General features: G+C 35.7%; 1 protein-coding gene across 1 annotated transcript; it reads left to right on the top strand.

Annotated features, from left to right (window-relative positions):
• The first annotated feature begins 9,949 nt into the window (after positions 1–9,949).
• LOC125871715 (uncharacterized) lies at positions 9,950–17,316 on the top strand. Its single transcript, XM_049552365.1, has 3 exons — positions 9,950–10,274; positions 10,546–10,967; positions 16,662–17,316. The coding sequence occupies exons 1-3, from the start codon at positions 10,110–10,112 to the stop codon at positions 17,095–17,097; spliced, it is 1,023 nt and encodes a 340-aa protein (XP_049408322.1). The 5' UTR covers positions 9,950–10,109; the 3' UTR covers positions 17,098–17,316.
• Positions 17,317–18,106: the final 790 nt, after the last annotated feature.

Below are 18,106 nucleotides of genomic sequence, written 5' to 3' on the forward strand. Positions count from 1 at the left end.
TCAGCGCGCCCCAAAATGTTCTCTGAGGTTTGGCCTCTGGCGCGTCGCCCCAGCCAGAGCGCCCCACCCAGCTCTCTGAGGTTTGGGGCCTGGCGCCCCACGCCTCTCAGAGCACCAGGGACGCTAGTTCTCCCCATTCGTTCCCCACCTTCTCGTACGTGTTCCTAAGTGATGTACCTATGTTTCCTAGTCGATTATAACATTCTAAAATACATCTAAACATCATGAAATCATCCGTAAACATGAAATCATGAACCTTGAATCCATAATCCAATTCAAGGAAAGTTAAGATCAAAGTCAAGAGAAGTAAAAGTCAAGTCAAGATGAGTTCTTAGAGTTTTCCAGAAGTCTTTTCCAAATGTTTTAACTTTGTTTTAAGACTTAAAGTTCAAGTAGAGTAAAGAGTAAAGTTTGAAGTTAATTTCTTCAAAAGTATATGGGGACTAAGTATTCCCAAAGAGATTTAAAATGTTTTCACATTTAAATAAGAACGAATACTGAGATTTCTAAAGAGCCTTCGGACTAGTTTTCAGAAAAGAGTAATAGCTTTCTAAATGAAGCAAGCAGGGGAACTTAAATTTCCAAGATAGCCTTTGAGCACTAATCTCAAATCACAGAGGAAATATGTTTTAAAAACATAAGAGCCAGTACATTTTTGGGAGTAGTATTGAGCACCGAATTGGGGGAGCGTTCAAAGAACCCACAAACCCCATAGAACCATGTAGCCATCATGGGTAGAAGAGGTTCATACTTTTTAGATGAATCCTTTTCAAATTAGACTAGTGGATCCATTAGGCAGTTCAGGTTCTATACCTTTGGCCGGGTACAGGATGTTCTGGCAGTGTGAGATTGATCGTTGTATCATCACTATAGCTCTTATGTGATGGTTGTCAGTTAGAAAAACTCCCACAACAGTTATTGTATTTCTATATACATCAGTTCATTTGTATTTCTACATACATCTCAGATTTATTGTATCTTTGCATACATACAAAGTTTATAGCATGTTTTAAACAGTTTTTCTTTATATTGCACTTGCTTTAAATTGCTTTATATTGAAATGAGTTAGTCAAGTTGAGTTGAGTGATCCAGGTAAGTTATTCAGTTTCTTTCAGATTCCTTCTAGCTTATTGTGGTTTAGCATTCCAACTCGCATACTTGTACATTAAATGTACTGATGCCAGTTGGCCTGCATCGTATTATGATGCAGACGCAGGTAACCAGGATCAGCATCCAGCACCTCGTTGATCCAGTTGAGCAGTTCAAAGTCAATAGTGAGCCTCCTTGCATTCCGGAGGACTCTTTTATTCGCTTTCAATCTTTCATTTATTAGGATGTTGTGGGGTTTGTCCCAACATCCATCTCAATATTTTAGAGGCTTCATAGACAATCAGATAGTTATTAGTTCAGATGTCTTTCTTTATCTTTCAGATGTGTTTAAGACTTAAGTGCCATTTTGGCCAACTTATTATTCTTTAAGTTATTATTTGAGACTGTTTCATTGAGTTAAGTAAGCCAGACCAAGGGTTCGCTTGGGGCCAAAAATGGTCTCCAAGTGCCAGTCCCGCCCATGGTGTAGGCTCGGGGAGTGACAAACTTGGTATCAGAGCACAGAGTTCAAGAGTCCTAGGGAGTCTATGAAGCCGTGTCTGTAGAGTCCTAGTTATCGGTGTGAAATGCACCACATCTATAATTAGGAGGCTACAACATTTAGAAATTTCTTCACTTCCTTCATACTCATTTTGTGTGTTAGAGTTTAATCCCTAAAAGTTTCCCTCTAATTCGTGCTTACGTGTGTTTCAGATAATCATGCCTCCACGAAGAGCAGTCAGAGGTCGTCCAGCTAGGAGGAATGTCGAGGAACAAGAGTTACCCAATGCACCTGAAGTGCAACCTCAAGGGGAAGTTACCAATGGTGAGTTTCGTAAGGCTATAAGGATGCTCAGTCAAGTTGTGACTAATCAAGCTGGGCAGCAAAGAGGAGCTTGACAAGAAGGGGCTGAAACTTCAAGGATTCGTGAGTTCTTGAGGATGAATCCCCCAAGTTTCACTGGTTCGAGCACTGCAGATGATCCAGAGAACTTCATTGAGGAACTGAAAAAGGTGTTCGATGTGATGCGTGTTATTGATACTGCGAGAGTTAAACTAGCTGCATATCAGATGAAGAATGTTGCTAGGACCTGGTTTGATCAGTGGAAAGGGGGTAGAGATGAGGATGCACCACCTGCGAGTTGGGCATGTTTTGAGGAGGCCTTCTTGGGACGATTCTTTCCCCGAGAACTGAAAGAGGCTAATGTACGTGGTTTCTCACCCTAAAGAAGGATTCTTTGAGTATGCATGAGTATGGGTTGAGGTTCACCCAACTGTCTCACTATGCTCCTGAAATAGCTGCGGACATGATGAGTAGGATGAGTTTGTTTGTTGTTGGTTTGGGTCGCCTGTCAAGCAAGGAGGCCCAGACAACAATGCTTATTGGAGACATGGACATCTCGAGGTTGATGGTCTATGTGCAGCAGGTAGAGGAAGAGAGGTTGAGGGATAGAGAGGAGTTCAAGAACAAGAGAGCTAAGATAGGGAATGAGTCCGGGCAGCAGAAGAGTAATGCAAACCGATTGTCTTTCCAACAGAAACAGAAGGGACCTTCTCCATCATCTACTAGTGCACCTGCACCTAAGAACAAGAATAAGTACTATGGTCAAAATTCGAGAGTTAAACCTACTTATTCACAGGGTAGTGTGGCGCAAGGGGGTAGTAAGCCTCCTGCCTACGCCAAGTGTGGTAGGAACCATTCAGGTATTTGTCGTGCAGGCTCCACTTGTTGTTTCAAGTGTGGTCAGAATGGACATTTCATGCGAGAGTGTCCAAAGAACAGGCAGGGTAACGGGGGCAATAGAGCCCAGTCTTCTTCAGTTGCTCCACCAGACAGGGCTGCACTTAGAGGAGCTACTTCTGGTACTGGCGGAGGAACAAATCGTCTCTATGCAATCACCAGTCGCCAAGAGCAAGAGAACTCTCCAGATGTTGTTACTAGTNCAATGCTTATTAGAGACATGGACATCTCGAGGTTGATGGTCTATGTGCAGCAGGTAGAGGAAGAGAAGCTGAGGGATAGAGAGGAGTTCAAGAACAAGAGAGCTAAGACAGGGAATGAGTCCGGGCAGCAGAAGAGTAATGCAAACCGATTGTCTTTCCAACAGAAACAGAAGGGACCTTCTCCATCATCTACTAGTGCACCTGCACCTAAGAACAAGAATGAGTACTATGGTCAAAATTCGAGAGTTAAACCTACTTATTCACAGGGTAATGTGGCGCACGGGGGTAGTAAGCCTCCTGCCTACGCCAAGTGTGGTAGGAACCATTCAGGTATTTGTCGTGAAGGCTCCACTTGTTGTTTCAAGTGTGGTCAGAGTGGACATTTCATGCGAGAGTGTCCAAAGAACAGGCAGGGTAACGGGGGCAATAGAGCCCAGTCTTCTTCAGTTGCTCCACCAGACAGGGCTGCACTTAGAGGAGCTACTTCTGGTACTGGCGGAGGAACAAATCGTCTCTATGCAATCACCAGTCACCAAGAGCAAGAGAACTCTCCAGATGTTGTTACTGGTATGATCAAAGTCTTTACTTTTGATGTTTATGCTTTGCTAGACCTAGGAGCAAGTTTGTTTTTTGTAACTCCTTATGTTACAAATAAGTTTGAAATTCTTCCTGAGAAACTTAGTGAACCATTCAGTGTTTCCACACCTGTTGGTGAGTTTATTCTAGCAGAGAGAGTCTATCGTGATTGTCTCATTTCCGTTAATCACAATGGTACCATGGCTGATTTAATTGAGTTAGACATGGTAGACTTTGATGTCATTCTTGGTATGGGCTGACTTCATGCCTGTTATGACTCCATAGATTGCAGAACTCGAGTTGTCAAGTTTCAAATTCCTAATGAGCCAGTTATAGAGTGGAGTAGTAGTTCAGCAGCGCCTAAGGGTCGTTTCATTTTGTACCTTAAGGCAAGAAAGTTAGTTTCAAAGGGTTGTATCTATCACTTAGACTGAGTTAATGACTCAAGTGCTGAGGTACCTCCTATTCAGCTAGTTCCTATAGTAAGAGAGTTTCCAGAAGGTTTTCCTGATGATCTACCCGGAGTCCCTCCTGAGAGAGAAATAGATTTCGGCATAGACATCATTCCAGATACTCGTCCTATCTCTATTCCATCATACATAATGGCACCAGCAGAGTTGAAAGAGCAATTAAAAGATCTATTAGATAAGGACTTTTATGAAGAGTTGTGATTTTTATGAAAAATTATGACTTTTATGAAAGGTTATGACCTTTTCCAAGGGTTGTAACTTTTCCAAAGAGTTGTGACTTTTCCGATAAGGCCTAATAAGTATTGCACAGTTAAATATTCGTGTATTTTGCTCATGTTGAGTGGCTCACTAACACCATTATTTTTGTATCAATACACTGGTGAATAAAATCGTTCCATCCTAAGAGGATCTATTCCATTAAAACTCGGGTACTATAGGGGAATAATTTCCTTAAAGGGACATTGTGCATTCAATGGGCTCGATTTTTTCTTTTTGGTTTCATTATATTGTTATAGATCATGGTATGTTTTTTTATAGTCATTAATTTATGCTTATGATATTAATTGTTGTTTTTGAGTACATGTTTTAAACTTTATTGTTTATGTTTCTCCAAAGTTAATATTCGTGTACTTTGCTCCTATTGAGTGCCTCACTGACACCATTGTTTTTGTATCAGTACACTGGTGAATAGAATTGTTCCATTTTGAGAGGATCTATTCCATTAAAACTCGGGTATTAGAGGGGAATAATTTCCTTAAGGGGACACTTTTAGTGGGCTCCATTTTTTTCTTTTCGGTTTCATCTATTGTTACAGATCCTGATATATTTTTTTACAGTCATTAATTTATGCTTATGCTATTAATTGTTGTTTTTGAGTACTTGTATTAAACTTTGTTGTTTATGTTTCTGCAAAATTATTGTTATAAGTATTTGTTAGTACATATTAAATAACACACGTTAATAGAGTATTTACACAAGTTTTTCCTACTGAAATTGTTGAAGGTACAATAAAAAAAATTCCTTAAAGATCTATAATATCATCTCATGAAGACAAAATTCAAATTTGGTATGCCATTGTAAGAAATAAAGACCTTAAAAACTTTATCGCACCTTGATGTTTGAAGTGAACCAAGAGAAAAAGACAAGAATTAATAAACTTTTGACATGGGTTCAAGAATGTGTCAGATGACCTATAGAGGAATATGACTAGACTGGAGCCTCTTTTAATCCCAAAGATACATATAACAACAAAATAAATTAATTGTTCATATTCAATATGAAGTATGGACATATTCTCAAGTTTACTGTAAGTTGTAAATACTTTTTCTAAAGTAATAAATGTGTTTCTCGACACTGCTATTGGAATAGAAGTGTTGTTTCAAATTGAACTCCATTACTCTGGTATGTTGATTTCAAAATAACACCCAAACAAACTAAATAGTTTTGTGTAATATTTTTTCCTTTCAAGTATATATAATAAGTTGAATTGTTGTCCAATATGATACATTCTCCCTTTAATTTTCCATTTTAATAATTACTTATGATAAATTTAAATGAGGAACTTTAAAATGATATATGTAAAGCAAAAAGTAGGGCTGAACTTTCTACACATTAGAATTAGAATATTTGTTCACTTTTTTCAGTCTTTTAAAATTTATTCATTCCTTCAACAATAATTATTTATTTATTAGAAAATTTAATATCTCAAGTTGATGTTCATTGTTTCCCCGAAAATATCAAATTGTAACACTTCCTGGAAGCAAAAGAATAAATTATAAAATCAAATTAAAGATGAGTGATTGAAGCATAAATGATAAGATGTTATAATTATCATTTTTGTTTACATTATTAATATTCGTTACTACGTAATATTGTATGTAAGATAATATATTGGTTAAGTTTTAATGATTGATAGATTTTAAGTATTATTTTATAAATTTTATGATATTAAATTTCCGTGCGAGACAAGTGTAATTTGACTAGTAAGCTAATAAAATGGTAAGGCATTAATCTGCTCAAACTTGAATGAGCTGGAGGAGTCATATTTTTATGGGGTTCGATTGTGTACCCCTTATTCCCAGGACCAACTAGAAGACCAATAATTATGAGAAAAATAAACAAATTTTCCCCTCTAGGTAAATTAATTTCAACTTTGATCAAATGGAGGTATCAAATTCCGCTGTTGAGATGTTTGGCATATTCGTAGCTTGACGAATGCCCGACTACCTATTACATTAGAAGAGCAAATGAACATTTTGCCTAGAATTTCAAGTTGCTTCCCCTCTCCTGTGAGGCCAATCATATCCATTTTGGAACCCCTCGTATTTGAGTACAACAACAACCCATACATAGATAGAATTAGAGGCCTAGACTCTTGAGTAGATTATCCATGGCAAGGAGCTTACTTCAAGATTTGACTCCCCGTATGTAGGAGTTAGGGAATGTCAAAAGCAAATAAACATCGATAGATCTCATCCCTACTTCGACCAAGCGATAGAGCGATAACATCATAGTACAAAATCAGTCAATGTCAAGTATCCATGCCTTATTTTTCACGCATGACATTAGCATGACCACAATCATAAATTAATTCTTTGTGATATTTGTCGATATCATATAAGACTGAGCTCATTTTTGAAGAAATAATTAAGAAAAAAAAACTACAATCACTAGTTTATTTATCAAACTCTAAATTAATTAAAATTATAGTTTATATTTTTTTTCTCTTTTGCAAAATAAAATAAAACTTATATCTAAAATATTGACTCTATTTGTTTTGTAATTTTCTACCAAAACTAACTTACTAAAATGAAATAAAATTAAAATATCAAAATGACAAAATTAATCAAATCTTATATTCTGTGTGTTGTATTTTTAAAAAATATTTTTGTCTTTTGAAGGAATATATATCACATGAAGCTTTATCTTGATACTCACCAATGCTAAATTTGATGATTACTTGCGTGGTCAGGAGAACATATTAATTGTTCGCTGTAATCATTCGATTAATTCATGATTCGTTCATCATTCAAGTAGTTTACATTACTATTACACGAGGTCAAATAAAACATCCTTCTAGCTCTTTCGTGCTCTTTTCGTTCCAATTTATGTTATATTTTTCGGATTTTGAGATTCAAACAAGTCTATCTTTGACTGTAAATTTTTTATATATCTTTTAATTATTTTGAATTGCCAATTATTGTGACTTATAGTACTTTTTACGTGGTTTACAAATATATAAATTTCATTTCAAAAAAATTGAAGATTCCACGTGCAAATTTCTTGTCAAACTTAAACTATTTGACTCTCAAAAAATGAAAAGTGTCACATAAATTAGAACGGAGGAAGTATTATTTATTACGTCAAACCTTAAATCAAAGATTTAGTGAATGATTGAATTAATTTTGTTGTTAAAATCCTTTACAAAAAAGAAAAAACTAATATTCTTAATAAACAAACTTTAGACCAAACAATAATCTCACGTTATTTTATAAAAAAATCATTTTTTTCTCAAAATATATTTTTACACAACAATAACAACAACATACTCAATATAATCCCTACAAAATGAGGTTTGAGGAGGATAAAATGTACGTTGACCTGACCACTCCTTAGAGGTAAAAAGATTGTTTCTTATAGACCCTTAGCTCAAGAAATAAAAATAGTGCTAAGCAATATAGAGAAAAAAAAAAGTGAAATGAAGAAAGATATGGTAAAATACTATAGACAAACTGACAAATCATCCTAAACACTAGTTATAACAAGATAAAATGATAATCAAAATGTAAAAGAAGGCACATGTAATAACCAAACTCAAAAGACAAATAACTACGAAAGTAATACTAAGACTAATAGTGTAGAAAAATAAGAGACACAACACTCATCTATCTATCTAATGGTCTACCCTAATTTGTGTGCACCATAACTTCCTATCTAAGGTCATGTCTTTGGTAAGCTAAAACTACGTCATATCTCGTCTAATCACCTCTCTCAAATATTTCTTTGTCATGCCTCTACCTCTCCTGAAACCATCTATAGTCAACTTCTCATATCTTCAAACTGTGGCATTTGTGTATCTTCTCTACACATGTCCGAACCATCTCAATTTCGTTTCCACATTTTTCCCTCTATCAAGACCACTATTACCTTGTCTCGGATACCTTCATTCTTAATCTTATATCTCCTAGTATGTCCACACATTCATCTCAATATCCTCATCTTTACAATTTTCATTTTCTGAACGTGAAAGCTCTTTACTGGCCAAGACCTCCATACAACATAGTCGGTGTAACCACCACTCCATCAAACTTGTTTTTAAATTTTGATAATACCTTCTTATCGCATATGACTTTGAATACGAGCCTCCATTTCATATATCTTGACACGAAAAATTAAAAGATTCATAAGTTAATAAAAAATATGTATATATTACTATATAAGAAAAGGGAATAAGTATTCACCACAAGTCAACATGTGTTCCAATAAGAAGAGGGAATAACCAATATATTTATAAAAAGAAATGTCATATAAAATAAAATGGAGAGAGCATTGATTTTTCAAAATGGAAAAGGACAAAACACATATAGAATTAAAAGACATATAAAAAAAAGTTGGTTTAACTCTCAAACATAAAAAGTAACATATGTTATTAAAAACTTTAATAAAAAGTACTATAATTTATAATAAATAATAACTTAAAATATCTACAAGACAACAAAAAAAAAGCCTAATTTTTGTACTGCTTCTGTCACACAAATTAGGATTGGGATGATTTTAAAATTTTAATTTTGGTTATACATTATAAAATAGCCGAAAAATTGAATGATATAATTTTTTTAAAAATAACCGAATGAATCGTCCTATCGATAACCTTAATGTTACTTCTACTCTATTTATTTTTACTTAAATCTAGAAAGATATGCTTCATTTCTACCCTCAATCTTATCGCTACATTTATTTGCTATTTAAAATTGAAATTAAAAAGACAAATGACAAATAAATTTCTATATTAGCTCACTTATGAGCAAAATATATTATAACAATCTTTACTAATTTTATAACAATACATAAACTATACTCCCTCCGTCCCATATTAGATGACACTTTCAACTTTACACGATGATTAAGAAATCATTAATAAATTGGAAGACTTCACCATTTTGCCCTTTGTTTATATCAATGCACATTGAAATGAGTTACAAAAAATACACATACAATATAGGAATGGTCATATTAATTGTAGGGATAAAATGAAAAAGAATTAATTAATTTTATCCTAATTTAATAAGTGCTCAAATAATATGAAAAAATATTTTTAGTAAGATTCTCATTTAATATGAGACAGAGAGAATAACAATATAACTTTATGGACAAATTACTTAAATACACTCCTTTACTTACCTTAATATTTATTTATCCCTACTTATTTTTAAAATTTCAAAAATCCCTTATTTATCTATGTATCCCGCATGTGTCCCGTGCACAACGCTATGTTTCCCGCTATGTGGAATGTATCAAACGCTATGTATCCCGTGCACAACGCTATGTATCCCGCATGTATCCCGTGCACAACGTTATGTATCCTGCTATGTGGAATGTATCAAACCTAATGTATCCCGTGCACAACGCTATGTATCCCGCTATGTGAAATGTATCAAACCTAATGTATCCCGTGCACAACACTATGTATCCTGCAAACATCATTTTTAAGGGATTTTTTATAAATAGAAAACTAGAAGAAATAGGATGTTATTTAGTACTTATAATATGTGGTTCCTATAATTTATACTAACTTTATTAATATTGGGCCCAGGCAGCGCCCGAGCTTTCTTTACTAGTATATATATAAAGAGTTATTACCAAACAAAATATTACCGGTGATCGGTTGGCCTAATACTAGAAATTCCCAACTGGATTAATTTCCCGTTACTCATCCAGAGTGAAGCAAAAGCTCCGTCCGGTGCCTCGTCGGAGAGAGATAAAGTAAGAGAAAATCTTGAAATTGTCGTCGGAGGAAGGAAGAAGAAAAGTATGGGTGTGGACTATTACAAGGTTCTTCAGGTGGACCGAAATGCCAAAGATGATGACCTCAAAAAAGCCTATCGAAAACTCGCTATGAAATGGCATCCTGATAAGAACCCTAATAACAAGAAAGAAGCTGAAGCCAAATTCAAACAAATCTCTGAAGCCTACGATGTAATTACACTTCTCAAACTTCACGGGTTCGATTTATTTTTTCCGATTATGAATTTGTTGTTAATTCTGAGAAGAAAAAACAGAAATTTGCATAACCGATTATTCTAATTTTCAAGTGCTGATCAATTTCCGTAATTTGATGTTAATTTTGAACAAGAAAAAGATATAGATCTCTGAGTTTTGAGATGTAATAGGTAACCTTAATTTTCATAAGTTCGATTTATTTTCATTTTCCACAAATTTATAGTTAATTTTGAAGAATTTATTGCAGGTTTTGAGTGATCCACAGAAGAGAGTAGTGTATGATCAATATGGAGAAGAGGGGTTGAAAGGGCAGGTGCCACCGCCAGGTGCTGGTGGATTTTCCGGCCCTTCAGATGGGGGTGGTCATGGGTCGTTTCGATTCAACCCGCGTAGTGCTGATGATATATTCTCCGAATTCTTTGGGTTTTCGACCCCGTATGGTGGGATGGGAGATATGGGTGGACGGGCTGGTGGTCCAAGTTTTTCAAGGGGTATGTTTGGGGAAGATATTTTCACTTCGTTCAGGAATGCTGCTGGCGAAGGTGCATCTGGTAATGCACCACGAAAGGCTGCTCCGATAGAGCGGAACCTTCCTTGTAGTTTGGAGGATCTATATAAGGGAACCACCAAGAAGATGAAGATATCCAGAGAAGTTACTGATGCTACTGGGTGAGTTTTCAGAGTATGCCCTCAGTGATAAAAATCGTACATTTTCCCCTTTTTTCTTGAATAAACAATTTTAAGTTGATGTTTGTCAGGAGTTAGACTTGTTGTTTGGGTAGGGATGAGAGTGAGACTTAGAGAACCTCTATGAAGGAAAAGTGTTGCGTATAGATATCAAGGATTTAGGCATATCTTATGGATATGCTCATGATTGAGGTATATCTTTTGGAGATGGTCACGTTAATGGTGGTTGATTTTTAAGTTAAAAATTTGTAATAGAATCATTTATGTGCAGACTTAACTTGAAAAGAAAGATTTATACAGTACAATCCTAACTAATCTGATTGAGGCATAGTTGATTGATTCATATTAATGTTTAATTTAAATGTGGTGGCAATAGCTTTGTATTTATCATTTTTGTTTTTACAATGGGATGATCTGAGTGAATGCTATTTAATGCACTGGCTGAACTCAAATATGAAAACCCTTGTGTTAAAGATGGTGGTACATGTTGCCAATGGGAGGTATAAATCCTAGAAGAGACAAAAATGTTAAGTGATTTCTTCCGATCTATTCTAGCCTTGGTGGACAGAGTTACCAGGTACATGTTGCCGGTGGCAAGTGGTACGTATCTAGTGGAATAGTCGAGGTGCGTGCAAGCTGACCCAGACACCACAATTGTTAAAAAAGGGACTATGTTTCATTGTATGTGTCTCAAGCACTTTAGGGGTTCAAATTGTGAAGAGAAAGGAATATGAATATTTATTAAAAAGAGGGAGGGAGCGGGACGGGGGTGGGGGGGTCAGAGGAAGAGGAAGAGAGAAGGATTATGTATGATGCATTTTTATGTTGGGTAGTCGGCAGTTGGTTTGGTTTTCCTTTTTTGTCTTTATAGCATAACCTTGTTAAGGCTGAATTATCATTTATATTGTGCAAATGGAGCATATCGTGGCCAATTGTTATTTTCTGTAGTGTGAAGTGTGTTAGGTAGTTCAGTCGGAAAATTCCTTTTTGCTTGAATGTGGGAGAAGTTCTTGACTAGTTATAGCTGAACTTCCGTTGCTGGTAGCTGCTAGATCAATTAACACATCCCTAGGGTTGTCAAAGGCTTACTTAAGCCCCTAAGCAAGGCTCAAAACATGTTGAGTGCTTTGCCTCGCTCAATGTGCCCTTTAGTGTCTTCATTAAGGTTCTAAGATAAATTTTTCCTTGAGAATGATTGTGCCCGAAGAGGCGACATTAAACAATTTGGTATTTCACTTTTTCATAAAAAAAAAATCAATTTCTTTGTCCATATATTTGTTATTCATGCTTATATTTACTTGTCTTGGACTAAACATATATATATCTTCAGAGGGTCGAGAAGAGTCTAGCAAGGTGGTAGAAAAGATATTTGTCAAAGGGTGGGAAGGACTTGCTTATTAAGAGCACCTTGTCTTGCATTCCCACTTACTGCATGTCTCAGTTTCATGCTCCAACTTCGGTCACTGAAAAGTTGGAAAAGACTCGTAGAAATTTCCTTTGGATGTGGTGCATGGGACAAGAAAATTTCACTTGGTCTCACATCTCGTAAAAAATAGGGGCACTCAGAATTAAAGATTTAAAAGTTTTTAATAAAGCTTTACTAGGTAAATCGTTGTGGAGTTTCGGGTGGAGGTCTAGGCTCTGTGGAGGGGAGTGATAGTTGATAACTATAGGAGTATGGAAAGTGGGTGGAAGACTAGAGATATCATTTCACCTTTCGGTTGTGGTTTGTGAAGGAATATCATGAAGGAATGGGATAATTTTGTGCAAAATATCTCATTCAAGGATAAAGACAGGAGGCGAGTTTGTTTTTGGGGACATAGCTAGTGTAGGAACATAAAATTGAATGATGAATTTTAGAGTTTGAGTATTCTTGTCAAAGAGACTTGACAATTCATCAAATTAGGGGGTGCACAAGGTAGAGAGATACTTTGGGATTTGAGATTTAGAAGGAATTTTCAAGATTAGGAAGTGAATGAGTTGCAAAGATTATTAGCCGTACTTCATGAGAAAGTCAATTTGATGGATAATTTCAATGTTAGATGGTGGGGCTTGGGAATAGCGGGGTGTTCTCGGTCAAGTCCTTTTATGAATAATTGTTGATTAGGGAGGACCTTGTTTTCCATAATGCAATATGGGTTCCAAATGCACCGAGAAGTTGTGTTTTTTCACTCGGCTAGATACTAGAGGGTGATTCTAATAGCAGAAGATTGAGAAAACAGAAGGTTGTCTGCGTTAGTTGGTGTTACTTACATGTGCAAAGAGGCGGGTGAGGATATGGATCATCTTCTTTTACATTGTGGGATAACCATGAGATTATGGTGCAATATGTGTATGTGGTCTGGCACTCCTTGGGCAATACCAAAAACAGTGAATGAGTTGATGTTGGGTTGGAACTTGGAAGAGCGGGAGGAAGATAAGACAAAGGGCTTAGAAAGTGATTCCACTTGCGCTAAAGTTGGTAGTCTTGGCAAAGAGGAATAAGAGAGCTTTTGAAGGTGTAGAATCGAGCTTCTCTCAGTTGAGAAGTAGTCTCCGTTTCCTTATTTTCTTTTGGTGTAATCAGAAAGTCCCTTGTTGTATAGATGATTGGGTGGAGTTTGTAGAGAATCATAGTGTAGATTCTTTACCTTTTGGTATACACTTGTATATGATCTGTTTTACCATGTATAAGCATGAAAATACTTTTACTTGATAAAAATAAATTAAAATAAAAAATTCATTTTTTTTCTATTTGCGCCTTTTTTTCATTAAAGCCCACGTTTTAGTTGCTCTTAAAGTCAAGTACCTTAGAGCTTTTTTGCGCTTTTTGCTTTTGATATCACTACATATCTCTAGAAGCTAAGTTGCTTGGACTTTTCTCTTTTGATGCTGCACTCGTGTCATCACGACATGGGTGTGGATCTTTATCGAATTTGGTCCATTGATTTTTGGGTGCTTTGACCAAAATCAATGGAGAAATTTGGAACAGATACAATGAGATTTTTTGGTAATCAAAATAAAAGGGTTGAGGTGAAATTGAAGAAAATAATATATAGAAATTTCTATGTCAGTCATTTTTCTTATATTACTCCCTGTAGTCCATATTGAGTGAATTGTTGGGGTATGCACACCCTAAAGAAAAATATTTGTGGACAGAAATTAAAGGCTACTTTCCTATTATTACCTTTTTAGTTATTTCCAAACTAGTCATCAAGAAAATATAAAGTAGCTCAGAACCTCATTAAATGAAGGGTAAATATAATCTGATCAATGTTCTTGAACTTTGAATAATTCACTTAATTTGAATTATGAAAAAAGTCTCAACAATTCACTTGATATGAACTAGAAGGACTACCACTTTCTGTAAGCTTTCCACATAATGTCTCATAATTTAGACATATAGCTCTATTTTTAAATGTTTGAATTATTAGCCATATCTCCACTCCTTATTTGTACCTGGATCAGTACCCCAAATCTTAAAATTTTGAGCATGAAGGATCCAACCTCTAGATCTGCACCCTTATCAGACTCCCAGACCCAGCAACGTAGTGTGGAAGTAGAAATTTATATCATACAAAGATGATGACCTTAGATTTGTTATCAAATCCGTATTATAACCTCAACCATGGTCATGATGTATTCTTTAACCTTCTCCAATGGAGTGATGATGATCTAGATTCTAGACAATGCAAAAGACTCACAAGTTCTGAAATAAGCTCATTTTATGACTTTAAGTGTTGAAGCGTAATAAAAGAGCTTGTTGCTTCTGCTTCTACAAATTCATCATAGGCTCATTTTCCTCTTCCGTTTTCTGCATTATTGATGCTGAGAAAGTAAGGGCAAGTTCTCATGTTGACGTATGCACGAACCCGTTTTCAGGCCTGACAATAAGCGATAGACTAGCATAAAGGAAAAGGAGAAACTGTGATCAAGAATTGGAATTACTTTATGAAAAAAATACACGATCATTTTAGTGTTTGCATTTCTCAGTAAAATGGTCTACAGTATCGTAATTTGGTACCACCAGTGGCATTAAGTAATCTCACTGTGTGTTCCAGAAGTAGGATGAGTTAATCAATCTGTCTCACCAAAATGAGGATGTACTGATAACTAGCTGGAGAATGTGAAGCACAGATATAAAACATCATTTTAGGGAAGGACACTTATGATTTGAGTATTTATTGGTGCCACTTAATTTAGTTTATTACCTGCAAGCTGTGAGTAGAAGTTACTGTATGAATGGTTGACAGCATAGTTATTAAACTTTCTGCGATTGTGTTAAAGTTATACAGCATGTGCCCAATAGTTAACAAGTTGGTTGTCATATTGAGTATTTTAATACAACTTTTTTTTTTGTGCTCCATTTGCTTGTTGCCCCTCCCTGGTTTGGTAAGATCAGAGTCTCAAAAATTGCAAGGTATTTACCTCTTTACCCTTTTTCTTTTGATAAGTACCTCTTCCCTTTTCCTTTCATAAGCAATAAGGTCCATGCTTGTTCTGAATGTTAAGAAATATATGTCACATTTTTGAAAGATGATGGTAAATCAAGACAGAGAAGTGGCTGTCCTCCTGTGATGTCTGTTTGAGACAAAAACATTTGCATATTTATGGTGCTATTTCTAATTTTCTTTCAAGCCTTGTTTGGTTTCAAGAGTCCCTGTTTTTCATCTTTCGTTTCTCTTTTGGAAGGCGTCCGTGGATGTTTTCCCATATGCACAGGGAAAGCACGACATGTTCACCTATTTCATTTATTATTATATAGAATTTCAAGGGTTTATAGAAGAACAAAATAAAAGAAGAGAGGAAAAGTAGAATAATGGGGGAAAGAAGTCTGATGCTAGTTCTTACAAACACTTTTATCTTATTACTATTATTTTTGAATGCTTTTTGTATTCTTTTATTTGGATGGTTGAAAGTTTTAAGTGACTGCTTGGTATGAATTTTACTATCAGGGTAATTCTGTAGTCCCTCTAATTACGTAACCATTTTTGTCTTTGGCTTTTTCCCTAGAAGGAATTAGTTGTAGGGAATTGGGAAGTTCTTAAATGGAATTTAATTTCGGAAGAAAATATAAAATCTATCACTTTTCTTTGGATCGGAAAATATAACGTGTATATATTATACACACACACATACATATGTATTGTGATTTTCTTTGATGATGTAAAGAGTATACATATATATTGTCTCTTCAAGTGAAGCTTAATGCTAAGTTGCTAATTTTGCTGGGATTTGAAGTTAGCACATTTTTGGGTGTGCAAATGACTACTCCAGTGAAATGATACCAGTCATTCATTCGAACTCTGACGCAAACAAAACCTGGTACTTAGGTGGGGAGGAGGATATAGAAGCAGCCTCATTACATAATTATAAACAGTTAACCTTCTCAAAAAAGAAGCAGCCTCATTATCGCCGAGTTTCGAACTGTGTGCCACAGATCGGCATTTCTCCTATATGTGTGTGTCGGTTCATGTCAATTCTCTTTTTCAACCCAATCACTGTGAAGTTTTTGTTTCTCACATTGCGAAGTGCTTTCTGCTACTTTTGAAAGAAGCAACAGGTCCTTGGATTCCTGCTGGTGAAGCACTTGGTGTTTTGGAATGTTGAGTTGTATTTTTTCAATTTCCTTTAATTATATTTCCAGTTGATTCCTAGTAAAAGTTTCTAATCCTGTTCAGAATGTTGTTTCTACAGGAGACCCAGTACGACAGAGGAAATTCTAACGATTGATATCAAACCAGGATGGAAGAAGGGGACTAAAATAACATTTCCAGAAAAAGGAAACGAGCAACGAGGCATAATTCCATCAGACCTTGTCTTCATAATTGATGAGAAGCCGCATAGTGTCTTCAAGAGAGATGGCAATGACCTCGTTGTCACCCAGAAAATCCCCTTGGTAGAGGCTCTTACTGGATACACTGCACAAATAACAACCCTTGATGGACGGAATCTAACTGTACCAATTAATTCCATCATTAGTCCAAATTATGAAGAAGTTATCAAAGGAGAAGGTATGCCCATTCCTAAGGAACCTAGCAGAAAAGGCAACTTGAGAGTAAAGTTTAACATCAAGTTCCCTAGCAAGCTTACTTCTGAGCAGAAAGCTGGCATTAAGCGATACTTGACATGATGAGTGGACATTAGCTACTATAGTTTTCCACCAAATGCTACATAAGCCGCACCCCGTCTCGTCTTCATCATGCAAAGAAATGTGCACTTTGTTTATTTGTTTATTTCTTCTGCAACATTTAAGTCTGTTATTTCAATATCACTTGCCTTCTAAACCGAGCATCCCGTGGAATCTCTATTTCCATTGTTCTGTGTGGTGATAGAGTACAGTTGGATCCAACGCTCTCCTCTTGTGTACTCTTTTGTCAATACTAGATGTGGATGTGGGTGTGCCCGTGCATTGCACGGGCTTACGAGTGTAGGCCCTATGTCATGCTTCTCTTTTTCCTGCTATATTATCATTCTATTTACTACTAATTATAAGAAAACTGATTATTGAAGGATAAGCCAGTTGGTAACTGGAGTTATCTAAGCTTGACAGATTTTACTTCTTTGTTTTTGATATGAGAAACTATCTGGAAACCACATCTAAAGATTATATATAATTTGAAAATTGTCTCAATATTCCTTAGGTTTCACTAGTTGTGTGGTTCAAGATAATATTTTTATGGATTCTTTGATCTTGTAATATAAAGTCGAAAGATAACAGCTTTGAATGAAAAAAAGTTTGATGTTTCTCGTCCAGATTAACAGCCAAACTGGAAATGTGTTGTTTCTTCCATTGACACGACAAACTTTTGAAGTTATATGCTAATGGGCTATGTTGCTTGGACTCTTCGGAAGTGCCATCAGGTGCGTTCAGATCCTCTAAAAATAGTGCATTTTTGGTGGGCAAGATACGTGTGCCAACATTTTTGAAATATCAGACACGAGTGTGACAATATTTTTGGAGCGTCCAAACAATGTAACTTTTAGTACCTATTTTTGCTTCATTCTTATTTTACCTTCAAAGGGGTCTATGTCATGACATCAAAATAATAAAGATAATTGATCTTCTAAATAAGAAGGTTTATGGCATTGGAATGGAGTGATTACATATAATTTTAGAAAATTTAAATAAATATTTATTT

Source organism: Solanum stenotomum, chromosome 7 (genome assembly GCF_019186545.1).
Source record: "Solanum stenotomum isolate F172 chromosome 7, ASM1918654v1, whole genome shotgun sequence".
In the NCBI taxonomy this organism is placed as follows: domain Eukaryota; kingdom Viridiplantae; phylum Streptophyta; class Magnoliopsida; order Solanales; family Solanaceae; genus Solanum; species Solanum stenotomum.